The 19,641-nt window shown below is 38.4% G+C and overlaps 1 protein-coding gene across 3 annotated transcripts; it reads right to left on the bottom strand.

Annotated features, from left to right (window-relative positions):
- Window positions 1-466: 466 nt before the first annotated feature.
- On the bottom strand, window positions 467-18,740 carry TOM2B (tobamovirus multiplication 2B). Of its 3 annotated transcripts, XM_089411430.1 has the most exons (6): window positions 18,503-18,728; window positions 18,124-18,180; window positions 1,557-1,687; window positions 1,137-1,199; window positions 982-1,046; window positions 467-884 (listed from the first exon to the last, which is right to left on the bottom strand). In XM_089411430.1, the coding sequence occupies exons 3-6, from the start codon at window positions 1,671-1,673 to the stop codon at window positions 755-757; spliced, it is 375 nt and encodes a 124-aa protein (XP_089267556.1). In that variant the 5' UTR covers window positions 1,674-1,687; window positions 18,124-18,180; window positions 18,503-18,728; the 3' UTR covers window positions 467-754. The 3 variants fall into 3 exon arrangements, with proteins under 3 accessions (XP_089267556.1, XP_089267554.1, XP_089267557.1); XM_089411428.1 differs by lacking the exon at window positions 18,124-18,180 and having other exon boundaries at window positions 18,503-18,725; XM_089411431.1 differs by lacking the exons at window positions 1,137-1,199; window positions 18,124-18,180 and having other exon boundaries at window positions 18,503-18,740.
- Between the last annotated feature and the right edge of the window lie 901 nt (window positions 18,741-19,641).

Below are 19,641 nucleotides of genomic sequence, written 5' to 3'. Positions count from 1 at the left end.
TGGCTGAATTAGAGCAGAGGATACCAACTATCAAAGTGTCAGCATCAATCTTCAAATTCAAATGTAGAACCAAACATGAAATCAACAAGCAGAGATTAATGAACTTCAAGATCTTAGGTTTTCAGACCTCAGTCTTTTCCAAGTATAAGGATAGCTGGGACAGTTTGTAATTTCACAATATTAAAATATCGGGTTTCTGTGAAAAAAGGGGCACATAAACTCTAAATCTAAGTTGATGGGAACCCGGAAATTTCCCACAGGTAAACACAAACATATTTCTCTGACAGCATATATTGTAATTGCAGAAGAAATTAACATAGTGAGTAATATTCATTGAATGACATATGAACTTAATTAGTAGGCCATGGATGCTTATTAAGAAAGGCAGATGTTCCATACAACTCACTGTAAAACTGTCATTTATATATTGTGCTTCAGAAATTTTAGTGTATTGAAATACGACAGATTTGACATGGTAATATTAACCAACTTCAATAAAATTATGGCTTAAATAACCAATGTAACAGTAACAGTTGTGAAGAATATAAATTCTGGGAACCACTGAATAAGATTGAAACATTTTGGGGACAATCACAACTAGCTCCAGTAGAAACTTGGAGACAACTTACTCTTTCTAAAATATTAATTACTTACAACCAGCTCTTAGAAAGAAATTAAGATGACTTCCTATTCTTTTAATACATTTATGACAGATACACCGCAGCTTCTCTCTAACATTATCTTTCAAAAGGAATCATCCTTCACACTCCATTGTTGCACTTGAATTTTGATTGACAGGATGTTCATCATTTGGCATAGATAAAGGTGCAAGAGCACTGTCTTTTTTCATAAGCAGACACCTTACCGTATGAAGTTCTGATGCACTGCAAAATTAAGATGTATTATATGCATTTCAACCAAAGAAAACCTTTATGGAAAAATACACGGAAGTCAAATAGAGAATATGTAAATATTTCTAACCTTTGCAGTGCTCTGTCCAGATGGGCATCCAAAGATGAGATGACACGGGGCATTTGACCCAACACCTGGTTAAAACAAATTATCATGACGTCAAGGTTTGGGTGAATCACTCCAAGCAAATTTTTGTTCCATCATAGTATCAACTAGAGACAAACCTGTTCAGTGTTTTTGATATTTGGTGTTTTTGCAAGTAGATTCTTTGGAATTTTTACAAGGCCCTGTTATATAGCCACAGAAAAACATCAAGCAGCCTCTGATTTCTTATGTACTTCCAATGAACAACATTCTAACACACAAACCATGTGCACAACGTTTCTATTTATAGCTTGATACACTATGTATTTAAAAATATACAATACTATAGAATGTGACAGACGAAATGCAATTTCTCAACAAGAATGTCAGAATAATAAGATGATATAATATTGAGGCACAGTATGCTGAATGTTCACAAACTGTTGACAGCTCGATAAAGGGAATGTTATCAAAATGTGTGTGCCATAGGCTCTCTTGTACAGACACTTGTTAAAGCAGGGAAGAACAATAAACATAAAAGACAGACAACAGAGTTGCACCTGAGCAGGTGATGATTGTTGCATTAAATGGAGTAAATTGGATGTTGACAACACAGCTTGAGAGATATGATCAGCAACCATGCCTTTTGTTGTTCCTTCTGATGCTGCCTTTGCCATCACTTGTGTACAACCTTCACAAAGTAAATCAAACTCACATACTTGTTTTAAGAGCTTGGAACACAAATATCATTGGACTAAATCACAGGACCATTTTTTCCATTCCATCTTAGTTCTTAATTATGTTGAATTCGTTCCAGGCTTCAGACCAACATCTAAACGCAGGGTGCTGAATTGAGTACACATTTCCACAGGATTTATTCTTTTTCCATTTTCCCTTGAACTGTGTTCAAATGTATCATTCTAGTAAATTAAATACAAAAGGTTAAAAATTAACTAAATACTTGTTCAGTTTTGGAGCTAAGCTGCCAACCCAAGGGACTTTTCTTGCCTATGCAAAAGACTTGGAAGACAAATAGAAGCTTGCGGGTATAAAACTGAAAGCAATAACTCCGCACAGTCAAGTGAGACCACTAATTCTCTCATATTTGATATTCTACTTCGAAATAATAGTGCTCGTCGTGTGGTGGCAATTCCCAAAATAACATTTGGCATGCAACTTATGTTTCATAAAAGAAATTCAGAATCCATAATGTTACTTCCGGAAACTTATATGTAAAATGAGTATTTGGGTATGTGAAGGTATTTTGGAGGCTATGAGGGCTGGTATGCACCTCATCATGGTCAAAACATTGTCAATATTAGGTCGTCATCTTCAGTAATACAGAGGTCAACTGATCTTCATTATGAGTGTTGTTGCATTGAGGACCACATTATGGACACATTCACCAAATCATTTTATTTGCCAATTTGCATACTGTGCTTGGGGAAGTGACTTTTATGCATTATTTTAGAATTAATGTGACATGAAGAATTTAAGTTGTGATAATGAGAGATTAAATTACAACCCTATATCCTATTGGCCAAGGATTTAATCTGAGCCATTAGATCTTAAGTTTAAGTTCAACCATCATAATAAGACAAAAGGAGTTTCTAGGAAAAGGCATATTTAATTTTTTATTATTTTCACTAATTCTTGAGGAAAGAGGAGAAGAGATGAAGGAAAGGGAGCAGCAGCAAGAAGGGGCATGAGTTCCACTTCCAAGAGATTTGGCACACAAACCAAGGTGAATATTTCAGCATTTAGGCACAGAAATCAAGGTGTCACTGCACAGATTTCGAGGGCATTTATTGCTGCCAGTTCAGGCACAGAAATCATAGCATCACTACACAGATTTCATGGGCATTTATTGCTGCCAGTTCAGGCACAGAAATCAAAGCATCACTGCACAGATTTTGAGGACATTTATTGCTGCCAGTTCAGGCACATAAATCGAGGCATCACTGCACAGATTTCAAGAGAATTTATTGCTGCTAGTTCAGGCACAGAAATCGATGCATTTATTGTTGCCAGTTTAGGCACAGAAATCAAGGCATCGCTGCACAGATTTTGAGGGCATTTATTGCTGCCGGTTCAGGCACGGAGATCAAGGCATTAATGCATAGATTTTGAGGGAATTTCTTGCTGCCGATTCAAACCATACAAGCCATACAGGAAATCAGACACAGATTTCAAGAAGTTTGACATAGAAATTGAGGTGGTGAAAGGGCAAAGTTTTCGAGATAAGTATTGTATTTATTGTGGGAAAAAGTTTGTCGTAAACTCAGTTTTCAATGAGCCTATAATAAAATTTACTTTCTATACTGGATTTTGTTAATTTGGCAGCTCAGAGATAAATTTCAACCATTGGACTAGATTCTTTTCCTAGAGGACTAAAATTGACCTTTGAAACACTAAATTTGGATACGGGAAAGTGTATTTTTGAAGTCAAGCCCACACGTACACAAATTGTCAAGGTTGGCCCAAGGACAAATTGCCCCTCCTCCAACAGATATAAATGACCTCAAGCTTATTTAGACATCATCACAACACATCTTCTCTTCTCTCTGAAATTTGAGTGGTTCATAACTTCATACAGGTCTGAGGCAGTTTTCTTTTCACACGTGAGAGGGTCCAAGGAAACATTTTCTACATTGACTTTTCAGCTAGAAGGTTTGACTTCAGGTTGACCAAGTTTGACTTCATCATTTGACTTGCTTTGACTGGGAAAATTCCAATTTCTTGAGGCCAAGTTGACTGGCACAAAAATCGAGGTGATCTGGGCTGTTTGACTGGCATTGACTTCAGAGTTGACCACAGACAATTGCAGACTTTGACCGAGCTGTTTGGAAGGTTTGACCATTGACTTTGTTGACTGGTTAGGGCATAATTAGACTGCTATTGACTTGGACAGAATTGCGGATTTTTGACAATTGACCAGATTTGACTTTTTGGCACATTGAAACTTGGTTGGTTGATTTGTTGATAAGTCAAGGCTTTGACTTTGACTCTTGCTTATGGATATGGGCTCATTGTACTCTTTGGGCTCATTCAAAGGGTTTTCCTCCTTGTTGGGTTTTTCACTGGTATTTGATCAAATTGGTGCCTCTTGTTGATGTTCTTGAGTGTCTCCTATTGTCATTGCATTTACTGCTCTATCTTCAATAACTGTTGATCATTGGAAAAATTAATTGTTATTGAAAAAGATTGCTTATTGAAGAATTGATTTGGGCTAAAGTAATTGATTTAGCATTGAACAGTGGAAAATTAACATGGTGTTAGAGCTAGAGCAATCATATTTGGAAAAGTTGAAGGAGTATCTAATCAAGACAAGATGTCTACATCATACTTCAAGGACACTGAGAAGCTGGGAGACTCATCAAATTTTATTGCTTGGAAGATTAGGTTGGAAATCATAATGGGATGAGAATGATGTATGGAAGTACATTCAAGGAAAAGTTTCCGAGCCTCCAGAAAACTCCCACTGCTTCCAAGAACAAATACAAGAAAGGTGAGTTAAAAGCAAAGAAAATTATTGTTGATGGTTTACAAAATCACTTACTTGCCTATATTGGAAATTTGAAGAAGTCTAAGGATATGTATGGTAAATTGGTTGGCATGTATGAAGTCAACAATTTGAATGAAATCATCTCCTTGAAAGATCAACTCAAAGATATGAAAATGAATAAAGGAGAATCTGTGCAATCCTATATCATGAGGATATCTCGTCTTAAAGATCAATTGCAAAGAGTTGGGGAAATTGTACCTGACAGGGAGTTGGTGTTGGTAACCCTTAGAGGTCTCCCTCCTATTTGGGAAACCTTCATTACCACCATAAGCAATAACAACAGTTTCCCGTCATTTGATGAGCTTGTTGGAAAACTCACTCAAGAAGAATCTAGGATGATTTCAAGAGGCAGGATACAAAAGCATGAAGAAGGAGACCCCTTTGCGTTTGTTGCACATGACAAGAAAAGAAAAGGAAAGGGAGGTTCATCAAAATCAAGGAAGCCTACACCCCGGGCCTCTAATAGAAGGAATGGAAGAGAAAAGGAGTTGTCACACATTGAATGCTGTAATTTCCACAAGAAAGCTCATTATGCTCGAGATTGTCCTGAGAAGAACAATGCTCCAAGATGCAACGCTCGAAGCAACAATAGCAGGCTCAATAATCTCAGAGGGAGAGATGATCGAAGGAATGATCGAAATGGCAAAAATGAAAGAAGAAGAAGAGATGATCGTGAAGATGACCATCGTCCTCAAAAGAAGTCAAGGAATTTCAGGTATGAAAGTAATGTTGCTACTAGTCAATTTGAATGTATCTTTATTTCTGCGCTTTCTAGTTCCTCTTCTCTGGATACTTGGGATAGTTGGTTCGTTGATAGTATGAAACTCTCTCAAGATCACCTTCTTGAGCTCATTACTGTTTGGCAAATATATCTTGTCTTTGAATCTGACCAATTCATCTGCGATAAGGCAATAGTCCACATCTTGTGCACCTGTACCTGTACCTGTACTACCACATGTACCTATACCAATACTCTGTTGCAACCTGTGCATAATCTCCATATATCTGACATCCTACTGACCTGCCTGCAAGATCCTATCCTGTAAGTCTATCCCATAGGAGCTCATGGCTACTAAGTGATTTACTGTATCTGCCTGCTAAGAGCATCTGCCACTCTGTTCTCTTTACCTTTGATATATCTGATCTCAAAATCGAACTCACTGATCATAGCCAACCACCGAGCATGCCTAATTTTTGGTTGTTGGATCAGTCAAATGTACTGTGTGCTAATAGGATTGACTGATCCCCGTGTAAATTGTTGGTGCTTTCAATGATAGATTGTCATTGTTTATGAGTTGATGAGTACTGTATAGCCAAGTTTGTAACAACCCTTGGGGTAAGATTGTGAACTTGTAGCCTACTATAAACTATTGTATTGTTGAAAACAACTACTTGTTTACATTTTTATGCATTCAATATCATTTCTATTAGGAGTTAGAAGAAATCCTATCACTGGTACAATTTTGTCATGTGCTCTTTTCAACCCTAAGGGTAATTCCCCTATGAGATATTTCAGTGGTATCGAAGTTGGCCCACCGCTCTCTTGCTAGCCTGGAGGGTTTATTTAAAAAAATTTGTTGTAGCATGAATTAGTTTCCTCATTGGGAAAAGAGTACACAAAGTTTTGGCAAAAGTTCGAAGATCATAGCAAGAAGCTAACAAAAAAGATAGACCAGGTTGGAGCATGGGCAAAGACATAACCAGATTACTCTACATTACTAGTGCCTTCTAACAAGGATTGTACGAATGCTCCACAAATTGAGCAAGGGAGGCCAAAATTGAACAGATAGGTGCCAAGACCTCTGAACAACCAGCAATTGCATGTATGTCTTCTAGTCTGATCCCGGCAAATCCCAATAGCAAGGAGTTGGTGCCTATCATTGGCACTCAACTTGGAGGGCCTTCTGTAGAGGACCATAGCCCGATCCAATCTCAGCAAAAGAGTTGCAAAACATTCCAAAGGCTGCTTTGGTAGAACACTCAATCCATCTTGATAATGGGTTATATCAGATGTCTTAAAGATCTTGCATTCAAGACATGAGTCTTGTTCAAACGTTGTCGGATGAGTTTCAGTAAAGATCTAAGGAGTTTCATGTAGAAAGTGTGAGCCATGAAGAGCTCAAGCAGACATCTAGGAGTCCTAATCCCCGAAGAGGAAGGAGTACAAGGAGCATATTTCATAGTTGGTTGCCCCGATGGTGAATTTATATTCAAAACATACTTAAGCAAACTAGAGACATCAAATATCTATGGAGTCGTCAAAGGTTAATTCTGAAGCTGGAGATGAAAGCCAAGGCCAAATTCAAGGAGAAGGAAAGGATTGCAAATGGGAAAGGGTTAAAGTTGTCTAAAGAACAGACACAATGCCTACTGGAGGTTATCACTAATAACTCTGTAACGTTTGAGTAGCACCCCCAACCTATAACATCGTCCAATAAGAAATCAGCAATGAAAGATTGTTAATTTTAGGTTAACATGTTCTTTGCTTGGACAATTACTTCAATGATTCATATGAGCCCAAGATTAATTCCATTTCCTTTAATGGCAATCACATACACTATTATTCATTGAAAGTAATTGAGGAAAGAACATTAGTAATCATATGCAGAAGACAAGCCAAGACAAGAGGACATAGAAAATTGGATCAAGCCAGGGAAAAACCCCAAGATGGGGAAAACCCTTGATCAAATCTTCTTATTATTAATATCAAATGTTCAGCAGAGAGAGAGAGTACAATAAGTCAAAATGATTGGCCAATTTTGTAGATCCAATATTGTTGCCCTAAACAGGTAGATGGCCCAACGCAATTAACTGATGAAGCTTGGACTGGTTAGGGTTTCCTGTAAATCACAATTGTCCCACTTAGGTGCCCCAGAAACTCCTCATTTCAACTGCGGCCTCTCAAGGAATGCATGACGATTCCCTTTATTGGCCCTTAAAACTGATCTAAACCCATGATAGGCTTCTCAACTCCTCTGTCTAAGTTGATGCATGCTTGTGGAACTACCTGGAGCAGTAGCTTTGAAGTGTGGCCACAGAAAGGGAGAAATTCTTCCTCAAATTGACCATAGATCAGCTCAGAGACAATACCCAAACTCGACCCGACTTCCTGAGGTTGAATTCGGACCTGTAAAGACGGGATTATCCATAAAAGTGACCCAGAGATTTCATCAAGTCCTACGGCTGTCTATCTAAGGAATCTCGGCCCTAGGTGCTGAAGAAGAAACTCAAAACAGACCATCCTTCGTCCTCCTCAAGAGCTCGGCTATCTCAAACATATTAGGAACCCCTTTTTGGATGATGAGATATGAGGTTGGAGGATGCCTCTTATATACCATTAGAAGGAGAAGTCGACCTTGATATTTGGAGGCAAATTCAAATTTCAAAATTTCAATATTTTCCCGCCTTAATAAGATCATGACTTGTTAAATTTCTTTTAAATAAATAAATATTTTCCTTATCCAAATTTGGTGTTCTTTAGTTGATTTTTGTCCTCTCGAAAAGAGGAATTCAATGCCACAGTTATCTTCCCCAAAGGAGTTGCCAAAATGGAATTTGGCCCTAGTTGAAAATTTTAACACTCCCTCTCAACTAGGGAGAATTCCACCCGTTAAACCATCAGCCATTTCATTGATCATCATGCCATCCTGTCACCATCTATCTCGTCTAGGCTCTACTTTGCTTTGCTTTGCTCTTCTAAACAATGATGTAATAATGAAGAAGAATTGAGAGAGAGTAGCAAGACCTTACCACTCTCCACTGGCAAAAGTTAGTCCAGAGGTAAAACCTCAATCAGACTTGATCCCCGATCGAGTTGAAGAACATCGTGCATCCTAGTCATAAGGAGTACGGTGGTACCCGATGTGTCCATCGGTAGTGCTATGGTCCCTAACCACTTTTCCCAACTCATTCGCCAGATGATAGGTACTTCCCATGTGTCCCGGACTACATGGGTAGGATGATACTGAATTCATAGCAAGGAAAGAATGTATCACATCCTGCTCAAAACCACATGTAGGGAAAGGACGAACCACATCCTACAATTACGCATCACAATCACATGAAGGGAAAGGACGAACCACATCCTACAATCACGCATCACAATCACATGTAGGGAAAGGATGAACCACATCCTACAATCACACATCACAATCACATGTAGGGAAAGGATGAACCACGTCCTACAAACACATGTCACAACCACACGTAGGGAAAGGAGAAACCACATCCTACAAACACATGTCACAACCACACTTAGGGAAAGGATAAACCACATCCTACACGCGTGCAAACCACTGGGAGTAGGGAAAGGATGAACCATGTCCTACATGCATGCTAACCATCAATCGTAGGGAGGATCCTACATGTGGGGAAAAGATGAACTACATCCCACCGACATGTCAACCATCAATCATAGGGAATGAGCATCCTACATGTGGGAAAAGGATGAAACACGTCCCATTGAAATGTCAATTGATGCCTATATGCATCTCTCACTGGGGTACCCACAGGAGAAGGTGAACCACTCATCCTGCTCATATGTCATCCATCACAGGGGAAGGTGAACCACTAACCCTGTACACTGCACACCTATAGGGGAAGGTGAACCACTCACCCTATGGTGGTTCATAGCTCAGTACATATCGCAAGCTCCCAGAGCTCAATGTTCAATCTTAGCCAAAGATCCCTTCATATAAGGAATAATGCCTGGCTGCTTTTGAAAATCAAGACTAGATCTTGGTGATGGAATCGGATCGTCAAAGGGAGCCTCATAGCTCCATCCAGCAGCATGTAGATGTATACACAGCAAACATATTGATCAGCAGAGATCTTGGCAGCACTGAGCAATCCTCTTCTTCTTGCATATCTTACTCCCTCTTACTCAGGGAGACCACAAGCCTAAGCTTGTCTTTCTAGAGTGCAAAGTGTCCATCAGGCAACCTACTCATCATGAGATCTATCCACTAAAACATGCCAAAAATTTGGTGTCAAGATGATAAGCATTGGATTGTCTGGAACCTACTCTTCAACAATGGTGACGAGCATAAATGGTTGCTGAAGATTTTTCTTAAATGGCTTCATGATAAGCCATGCTTGCTACTTTGTAAATTCTGCTTTAATAGCGCTTTCAAACTTCAATCTTTGACTTATGAAAGTTGACTTCAAGAGATATAGCATTTAGATGTGATCTTACCATTTATCATACTGTCATATCAGCAACTCTCTGCAGTGTACTTCAGAACGTAATTAATCTTAATGAGCAGTTGTCCAATATATATATGAGGCTTATCCATAGGTTGTCTATTTCCGGATTAGCAGCTTATCCATCCTTAGGACAGACATCATTAATAAACATCATAGCTCCCTCTGAATATTGAACTGACATGACATGCCTCAACAAAGAAAAATCATCAGGAATGATATAGCTCCCTCTGAAGTCTTGCTATGACAACTACCAATACATCAAATTTGCCCAATCCATGAGCCTTTCTCTTTCGGGCATCTATATCTATCAAACAATTCTTCATAGGATCCTGTCTTAATGTAATACAAGCAGGATCCTCTGCTTACCGTACTTGACAAGACATTCTGTCATGCATTTTCTTCAAGGATGAAAGCTTCAATTTCTTCTACTGGCAGATCTGAGTTGCTTCTTCATAGATAAGCTATCACCTGTCTTGTTCACAACTTAGTTTGTGAACAAGATTGTAACGTATCACCACTGTATCTGGACAATAATGATATCATACATAATGTTGGACTGAAAAGAAACCATAAGTGATGTTGAGCTGTATGTGTTGAGATGCCATAGGATGATGCTAAAAATATTTACAAGGTTCTATCCGTGATAGTTGTAGGTCTTTATTATTGAAGTTTTTCAACAGAAGGAGGATTGATTCTGGAATCAGATGCTTCCAGATGCTTTCACTTCTTGATGCCTGAAGTTGCTATAAAATAGAAAATCTCCATAAGACAGCTCATCTGATATTGGGTTGATTATGTCAATGGACAGAAACATATATCATCATCATTTAGTATGTACAGATGCAATAATCCTTTTGAGTTGTTGTCTGAGTGATGAGATCATACTAATGATCCATTGTCCTAGGTCTTCTAGACTCATTTTTCTTTACGAATGCAATTATGCTAGAAACAACAGAAGAACTGTGCCTCTTTCTTTATTCGAACGATGAGGATTTTGAAGAGGAGCTGGAGGTTTAACAGAGGGTCAGATGTCCAAGATCAACTTAGATCATAATCATATATCGATGACTTTGTTAAAATACCATAACGGCCTTTGGACTGCAAGGATGCCATACTGTTATTTTTTGGTTAAGGGGTCACTGTTATGGAATCTCCGTCATGCATCAGAATGTATAACCAGGTCACCAGCATGATAGTCATTTCTCCTCAAAGGTCAAGCTTCCACAAACTTATCATATCTAGGTTAAAAGGCTCCAGCTTATGCAAAAGATGTGCCACAGAAAGATTGAGTTCTTGATGCTATATAAGGTCCCTCTATCCTTTGTTAGCAAGTGAATTATGCTCAAAATTGTGCCACTGATTTCTGGAATGGTGAGACAGGTTCAAGCATACAAATCTTGGGCTGAGAAACTTCAAATCATCACAATTCCTGTGTTGTAAAAGACATCACTGTTGCGTAAAGGTTTGAGATTATGATAGTGATAGTTCTACAACCACCGAATTACTGTCATCAATAATTTATGTTGCCACATGTTAGGGTAGCTGTAAAGTTACTGTCAAATTCACGTTCATACATCAAGAGTGACTCCCATATACATTATTACATGCTTTGTATCACTACAGTTTAATATGCAGAGATAATAGATACAACAAGGAGGGTCCGAACTTTAGGCTTCACGATGTGTATTCTGCAAGATGCACTGGTTCACTTCCAGGGTAGTAAGCCTCTTTAGGATAGGGTACAAACAGGTCAACTTAAATAAATTCGAATCAGGTGCTGGATTGATGATTGGAGGCCATACGAAAAGAAAATTCCCTGCTACCACAGAGATTGACTACATGCTTATAAGCCTTTAGCATGTATAATGAAACAGGGCCGAAACCTTAGTGAGATCAATCCAGAACTTCAAATGTATGCTGTCCGAAAGGCCTCACGCCTCTCAAGGAGAAAGATCATGGCTGCAAAAGCTATGGGTGCAGAAGATAAAATTTAAGTCATCCAAAAAGAAGCTTTGCTCAGCAAGACCAAAACTTAGCAGAACTTCTTGAATCTTAAAGAAAACCTTTAGATTCGTCCTTCACCTTGGTATACGAAATTATTCAGTGAGCTCCTGCAATGTCCAGCAAAATCCAAAGAGATATGTAGTCCAGAGTGTCCTAATAACCAACAGACAATTCTAAGCTTTTACCAATGATTTTCAAACTTCGCCCTTTTTGGAAAGATGATGTGCCCAACGAACCAAAACCCATATCAATCTGACTGCAGATGATCTCAGAGATGCTTCGCTCATTTTCAGAAATCACTCCACGGGTAAGTAAGAGCGAGAAACCCTGTTTTCAAAGAAAACCACCCAACGCTAGATTTGTAAAGCACCCTGCAGTAGAACTGAACTTTCAAGAGCCCAGAATAAATGATAAACAAACCATATCCCTCTGATGATGCTTGCGATACTGCTCCTCAGGGTTACCTATAGACCTCGATAAAGGTCTCAACTTTGAAGGATACTTCTCCTTAGAACAGAGATCCTTAGCTTGGCATTATTGCAGCTGAGCACTTCAGACTTGCAGAGAGAGGAGAACATGGAGATTTGTCCACAAACTTTCCGTAGTGATTGCTTTCTCTTCCTTGGGCTTGTCCTCACCTGTGCTCTGATACCATGTTAATTTTAGGTTAACATGTTCTTTGCTTGGACAATTACTTCAGTGATTCATATGAGCCCAAGATTAATTCCATTTCCTTTAATGGCAATCACATAAACTATTATTCATTGACAGTAATTGAGGAAAGAACATGAGTAATCATATGCAGAAGACAAGCCAAGACAAGAGAACACAGAAAATTGGCTCAAGCCAGGGAAAAACCCCAAGATGGGGAAAACCCTTGATCAAATCTTCTTATTATTAATATCAAATGTTCAGCAGAGAGAGGGTACAATAAGTCAAAATGACTTGCCAATTTTGTAGATCCAATATTGCTGCCCTAAACAGGTAGATGGCCCAACACAATAAACTGATGAAGCTTGGACTGGTTAGGGTTTCCTGTAAATCACAATTGTCCCACTTAGCTGCCCCAGAAACTCCTCATTTCAGCTGCGGCCTCTCAAGGAATGCATGATGATGCCCTTCGCTGGCCCTTAGAACTGATCTGAACCCATGATAGGCTTCTCAGCTCCTCTGTCTAAGTTGATGCATGCCTGCGGAACTACCTGGAGTAGTAGCTCTGAAGTGTGGCCACAGAAAGGGAGAAATTCTTCCTCAAATTGACCATAGATCAGCTCAGAGACAATACCCAAACTCGGCCTGACTTCCTGAGGTTGAATTCAGACCTGTAAAGATGGGATTATCCATACAAGTGACCCAGAGATTTCATCAAGTCCTGCAGCTGTCTATCTAAGGAATCTCGGCCCTAGTTGCTGAAGAAGAAACTCAAAACAGACCATCCTTCGTCCTCCTCAAGAGCTCGGCTATCTCAGACATACTAGGAACCCCTTTTTGGATGATGAGTTATGAGGTTGGAGGATGCCTCTTATATATAATTAGAAGGAGAAGACGACCTTGATATTTGGAGACAAATTCAAATTTCAAAATTTCAATTTTTTCCTGCCTTGATAAGATCATGGCTTGTTAAATTTCTGTTAAATAAATAAATATTTCCCTCATCCAAATTTGGTGTTCTTTAGGTCAATTTTGGTCCTCTCGAAAAGAGGAATTCAATGTCACAGTTATCTTCCCCAAAGGAGCTGTACAAAGTGGAATTTGGCCCTAGTTGCCAATTTTAACAAAGATGAACTCGGAATCAAAGCCAATTTAAGCCCAAGAACAACTCATAATCTAAATGATATTGGAGGTCCTGTTCCTTCAACTGAACACGAAATATCTTTGATATAAAAGGATTCACCAAAATTTAAAAAATCTTTGGGCCCCAGCATATCTCTGCCTTCTCCAAGGTGTTTTTACGCATTCAAACCAATTTCGGTCCCAAAGGTATTCACGTGGTAGGGCAGCGGCATTTTACACTTTTTAAAAGGGTCTGCTCTCTTTCTTAGGAAGGCGACTGATACAGTTGCAACACAATCATTATCTCGTCAAACTTAGGAAGCAGACATGGAGGCTCCCAAGGAGATATTTCTTGCAAACTACAAAATGCCTGATTATTTCTTTGATACGGTGAACTTGAAATTTGTATTGGCTGACGACAAAACAATTGTCCTAGCAAAAAATATTGTTCCGCCTATAACTGAAGGTATTGATCAGCCTTTGATTTTGGATGGATCTAACCTTAAACTGATATCTGTCAAAGTAAATGGAAAACAAGTTGAGGAAGGAGGTTTTCAGCTAACTCCACGCTCTCCCACATTAGTGTCACCTCCAACATCACTTTTCACATTGGAAACTGAAACAGAGATATATCCTCAACATAATTCGTCCCTGGAAGGTTTTTACAAGTCATCTGGCAACCTCTGCACTCAATGTGAAGCAAAAGGTATCTGTAAAATAACTTTCTATCAAGATTGTCCACATATATTAGCAAAATTTACAACTAGGATTGAGGTAGATAAAACTTTGTTTCTTGTGCTATTGTCTAATGGAAATCTAATAGAGAAAGGGGATCTGAAGGATGACAGACCCTATGCTGACTGGGAAGGTCCTTTCAAGAAGCCTTGCTATCTATTTGCTTTGGTTGTTGGCCCATTAGTCAGTAGAAATGATACATTCATTACATGCTCAGAACACCAAGTTTCGCTTCACAATTGGAATCCTGTAGATGATATATCAAAGGCTACTTATGATTTTTGGTTTGAGGCTCTTGGAGGCTTTTAAGACCCCTTTCCTTTGGTTGGTTTCGGTGGTGAAAGATTCCACCCTAGCCAATCCACCTTTCTCTTTACTCTGCTTAGCATAATTTCTGAGGCATCATATCCATTCTATGGCAACAAGGATTCTATGGCACAATATGTGGCAAGCAAAAGTTTCTGTGACTAAATCTTTGGCAGCAAGGCTTTCTAAGGCAACTTTGGGCAATGAATTATCATCTAGCCATTATCTGAGGCAACAGCCATCTTCAAGTGCTTATCTCTGCTAGCGCAGGGAATTTTTAGGATCTTTGGTGACAACAGATCATCCCTAGAAGACCCCTCTGTGACAGCGTGGGTTTCTGAGACTCAACTGTGGCTGCGAACTAGTTCTAAGGCATTGGCTTTAGCAGCAGACCATCTTCTGAGGCCCTGTTTGGACGGCAGATCCCTTTCTGAGGCATACAATTGATAGCGTAGGTCCCTTCTGAGGCGAACAATTAATTCTGGATAATGTAGGTCTGTTCAAGGCCAAACTCTGTGGCAGCGAAGTTTTGTGGCCTTACCTGGGCAGCAAAGGGATAGCATAGGTCTGTTACAAGGCCTTCTGGAGCAGCAAGGGCTTGAAAGCCTTTTGTTCTAAGGTAGTGAGGATTTGAGTAAACCCTAGCATGGCTGCAGATTAATCCTGAAGCACCATTATGGCAGCAGCTCACCCTCAAGATCACATCTGAGGCAGCAAAACCCTGTGGAGGTCTGGTCTGGAAAGTGAAGTGAAGTCTGGTCAGCGAGGAATTGTTAGGGCCTTACTGAGGCAGCAAAGTTTAAGGTGCAATCTGAGTAGTGAAGGTCACTGTTAAGATATCTCTTGAGGCAGCAAGGACACTAATGATTTTTTGTTATTTATGTGTTGGATCAGTCGAATGTATTGTGTGCTGATACGATTGATTGATCCTTGTGTAAATTGTTGGTGCTTTGAACAATAGATGGTCACTGTTTATGAGTTGATGAGTATTGTACAGCCAGGTCTGTAACAGCCCTAGGGGTATAATCATGAACTTGTAGTCTGCTATGAACCATAGCTTTATTTTGGCAGCATTCTGTCATATCCCCAATTAAAAATTTTGTCAAGAAAATTCTCAATTTTGCAATTTTGGCGATTAATATAATATTAGATAAATAAAACTTAGGATGGAATAAATTGTGGAGGCATAAAATATATTTTTGGAGAAAAAGGCAAAGGTTGGGACTTAGGAAAGGAAGAAAAATGAAGTGAAGATAAGTTGTGGAGGTTACCAAAAAGGGAAATCGAACCCCTAAATCAAACCATGGTATCAGAGCATGGTGTGAGGGAAATCGTACCATGGTATGAGGAAGGGAAAACAACTATAAAAGGAAGGCTAGAGCCTCATTTTGATCATTTTATTTTGGCATTTCATTTCTGATTTTGGAGGCTTTGCTTGAGCTGCTTAGCCAAGTCAACCAGTGCTATTTAACACAAGGAAATTCCAAGTGGGAATTCCAACTCTTCTTCAATGAACTTCGAGTGTCACTCTAGAAAAGAATTTCTGAGCAGAATTTGGTATTTGGAGGGCCAAATTGCAGAGATCTTTAAGCTTGTGTGGGTTCCATAAGGATGCAGTTGTGGAATTCGTGGCATTTTGGAGAGCTAGATTTGGTGGACCCCAAGGCTGAGAATTTGCTGAAAGTTTCCTCAATGGAGGACGAGTTTTCTTGGAGATTTTCAAAGGCGAAGAACACTGGTATCAGGAGGGCCGAATTTCTGTCATTATGGCCTGCACAGGGGCTTTTTGAGGCCATCGTAGCGCATAGATTGAGGTGGATATTTTGTGCAGGAGTTGAGCTGAGATTTCTTGTTCTTTTCTAGAGAAATTTGTAGAGGAAATTCCAGCAGCTGAGGGAGGAAATTGGAGCTAATTTGCAGCAGATATTCTTGGTGGGACGCAGAACCCATTTGTTGGGAATTTTGTTCAAATTTGGGTATTTCCGGGTCAACTAGAATTAGCCCAAAAGATTTCTGGGTTTTTGTGGGTTTTGTGAGAGGCCCCAATTGATTTGGTAGAATTTTCTGAGCACTTTTGAGGGCCAAAAGTTAAAACAAAGGGTCGAAGCCAGCTAGCAGCAACAATATTTCCAGAGCAGGGCGCAGTTATTTGGGGAAGCCATTTTACCACTTGGATCTGTGAAATTTTTCTGGGTTTTGTTAGTTGGGGTATGAGGAACCTTCCTCTAATTTTTCATAATTTTTGGAGCAGTTTTGAAGGTTCATTTCACAGTTTTCCTCCAGCAGCAGCAGCAACAAAAATTTCTGAGCAATGCATTTGGACAAATTGAGTCATTTCAGCTGGAGATTTTACTTATATTCCCACCTATGCTTGCAGTAGCAAGCCCAGTTTCTATCATTTCACTCCATTGTACTCAGTTCCAGCTTGAAATTTAATAAAATGGCTCAGCACTTTGCCTAATTTCTTTGGTGTACTAATTTGTGTTTGCATGGTGAAATTTTAATTGTTGTAGCTAGTACATGTTTTGGTAATCACTGTTAATTTTCCAATTAGGAACATTACACATTCAGTTGAAAGGAAGGAATGTTGCGCAATAGATTCTCTGTCAAAGGATACCTAGCACAAAATGTTGGAGGTATTTTATCTATGTTGTGTACTTTAAAGTTTACTTTTATGGAATTGTCATGAAATAGAAATCTTTCATTTTTTCTTCTGACATGTACTCTTTTTGTTTCTTCAATATGCAAACTTGTGTGGCTCTATTAGTCTGTATGGTTGACTCGGTGAGTCTGTAAGAGTGACAATAATATCCTTTGTTACATTATTCACTGTCTTCTTTCCTATTTTGGACTGTGAGTGAGATTTTCCGGTTGTTAAAGACTTTGGAGTGGATTCAGAGACCGGCAAACCGACAACTTGTACTTTTCATGATTTTTAGAGAAACATCGTCAAGAAATATTTTATGTAGTGTTTTCATACTATAACTTCGTTTTGGCAGCATTTTTTTGTAAGTGATGTAGGGAATTCGATTCAGAATATCACAAAATACTGAAGGTATTTCATCTATGTTGTACGGTCTACTTTTATGGATTTTTCAAGAAATGCTCCATTTTTCTTGTGAAATTAATGTTATGCCGAGTTGTGCCAAGCTTCGCCAAGTTGCTGAGGTTGATTCCCCATTTTGAGCTCACCAAGTCAACGTTTTTTTTACTTTAAATACAATGATGCCAAATATTTATTCAGGAGAGCAAATTTTCAAGGTTTTCTTCTAAAACTCTAAATTCAGAAACCAACAATAAATAAATAAATCAACATGCAATATTATTCTGAGAATATGCCACATGAAAATGGATGTACTGCAATAACGCGGAGTTGAGAACATAGCTCCCCGCAGATTTCAGAAAATAAAATTAATTAAAAACAAGAAAGAAAACAGCTTACCCTTACGAAAATAGTAATTACAAATTTTATCAACATATTGTCAAAATAAAAAGACTAACACATCTTCTCTTTGCAATGATTCTCAACACCATCTTACCAATCTATTATATTTTAAGTGGAAGTTTAATTCGGTGTAGAGATCACGAGCATGCCCCTAAATTTATCACCATGATCACAACACGAATAGGTGTCAAAATGCCATTACTTTCCTGCAACTTCAAGACTAACTCTTCAAAACCCTGAACCTTAATTATTCGTTTGGCATAGAACAAACTGGAGAGCAACTCAGCCAAGGTTCAACAAATCCCAATTCACACATACAAACAAATCATAGTTGGCCAGAATGATAAATTTCCGAAACCATTCAACTATAACTCGAACCCTCATTCATATTGACAACATTTCAGATTCCCAAACATCTTCCTTCAATTATCATCAAGCCAAATTTCTGCAAACAGTAATAATGTATCACCTACCTCAATTCCCTTGCTGAGTCTTCAGGACCCTCCGATACACTTTCTTCTGTATTTCGGACTCCAGCGTTTGCCAAAAACACTAAGTACGGGAAAAAACGCTTGACCCTGGTATCTTCGTCAAACCGAGTACGTGCTTGTTTGTTCAGACAGACGAGGGATCGCGATTTCTCAGTGCTAGTATACGGATCCTATATTAATTTTCAGAATTTTATGATTTTATTTTTCTTAATATTAAAGATATATACTGTGATAAAATAGATTTGATATATAGGGTAAAATTAATATTAATATACGCAAAAATCATTGTGTTATAATGCACCCTTTTTGGAAAACTATGTGTAAATCTTCTTCTATTAGATTTTCCTTAGGTTTTCCTATCCTCCGGGTTCGATTTTCATGTTGTTCATTGTAGCAATAATCTCAACTACCCGTGTAGAGTGAAAAGCCCGGAAAAATCCAAAAATTAAGAGATTTATTTATAGTCTATTTTTCAACTTCTAAAATAAGGTTAATCATTTTAGGTTTAAGATGTATTCAGTATTTTTTTCAACTTTTAAAATAAAGTTAATCATTTAATTTTTAATTTTTTTACTTTTAAAATGAGGTTAATCGTTTTAGGGTTAAGATGTCTTTAATAAGTTTTAGGGAAAAAGGTATTGGAATTATTTATTTCAATAAAAATATTTAGGTAATGTATGATGTAAGAGTACGTGAAATGTTGAATCTTTAGAATATTTTGTTGAATTTTTAATTTTGCAATATTTAATTTTTGGAATATTTTAGTGAATTTTTTTCCAAGTTTGAAATTCGAATTCATTTTGAGGGTTAGTTTAATTGGTCAAGTCCTTGTCATTAAAGCACTTCTATTATTGAGATGTCATGGGATTATGCTCCGTGGTTGAGCCAACAAGAAGTGATTCCTTTGGGTGGGTCTATTTGGTATAAATATTTAGTGGATGTAGTGGTCTCTGATTTCTAAGGCATGTGAACCACATAGAAAAAAAATTGAAAATTGAATCACCATCATACGATTCCACATTGATCCACTTTTGCTATTGAGATGTCACAGGGTCAAGCTTTGTAGTTGAGCCAACAAGAAGTGATCCATTTAGGTGCATTTGCCTGGTACAAATATTTTG

This window comes from Pinus tabuliformis, chromosome 3_1 (genome assembly GCF_031772625.1).
Source record: "Pinus tabuliformis cultivar Carrire ecotype Pingquan chromosome 3_1, CPIR1, whole genome shotgun sequence".
NCBI classification, from domain to species: Eukaryota; Viridiplantae; Streptophyta; class Pinopsida; order Pinales; family Pinaceae; genus Pinus; species Pinus tabuliformis.
The sequence above is the reverse complement of the archived record's forward strand: the minus strand, read 5'-3'. Positions and strand labels throughout refer to the sequence as shown.

What these genes read in the sequence shown, in the direction of transcription:
- TOM2B (XM_089411430.1), bottom strand. Translation starts at nt 1,673, where the DNA reads ATGGCAAAGGCAGCATCAGAAGGAACAACAAAAGGCATGGTTGCTGAT. An exon ending in AACAATCATCACCTGCTCAG is followed by an intron (nt 1,200 to 1,556) that starts GTGCAACTCTGT and finishes GCTATATAACAG; the next exon opens with GGCCTTGTAAAAATTCCAAA. An exon ending in CTGGACAGAGCACTGCAAAG is followed by an intron (nt 885 to 981) that starts GTTAGAAATATT and finishes TTAATTTTGCAG; the next exon opens with TGCATCAGAACTTCATACGG.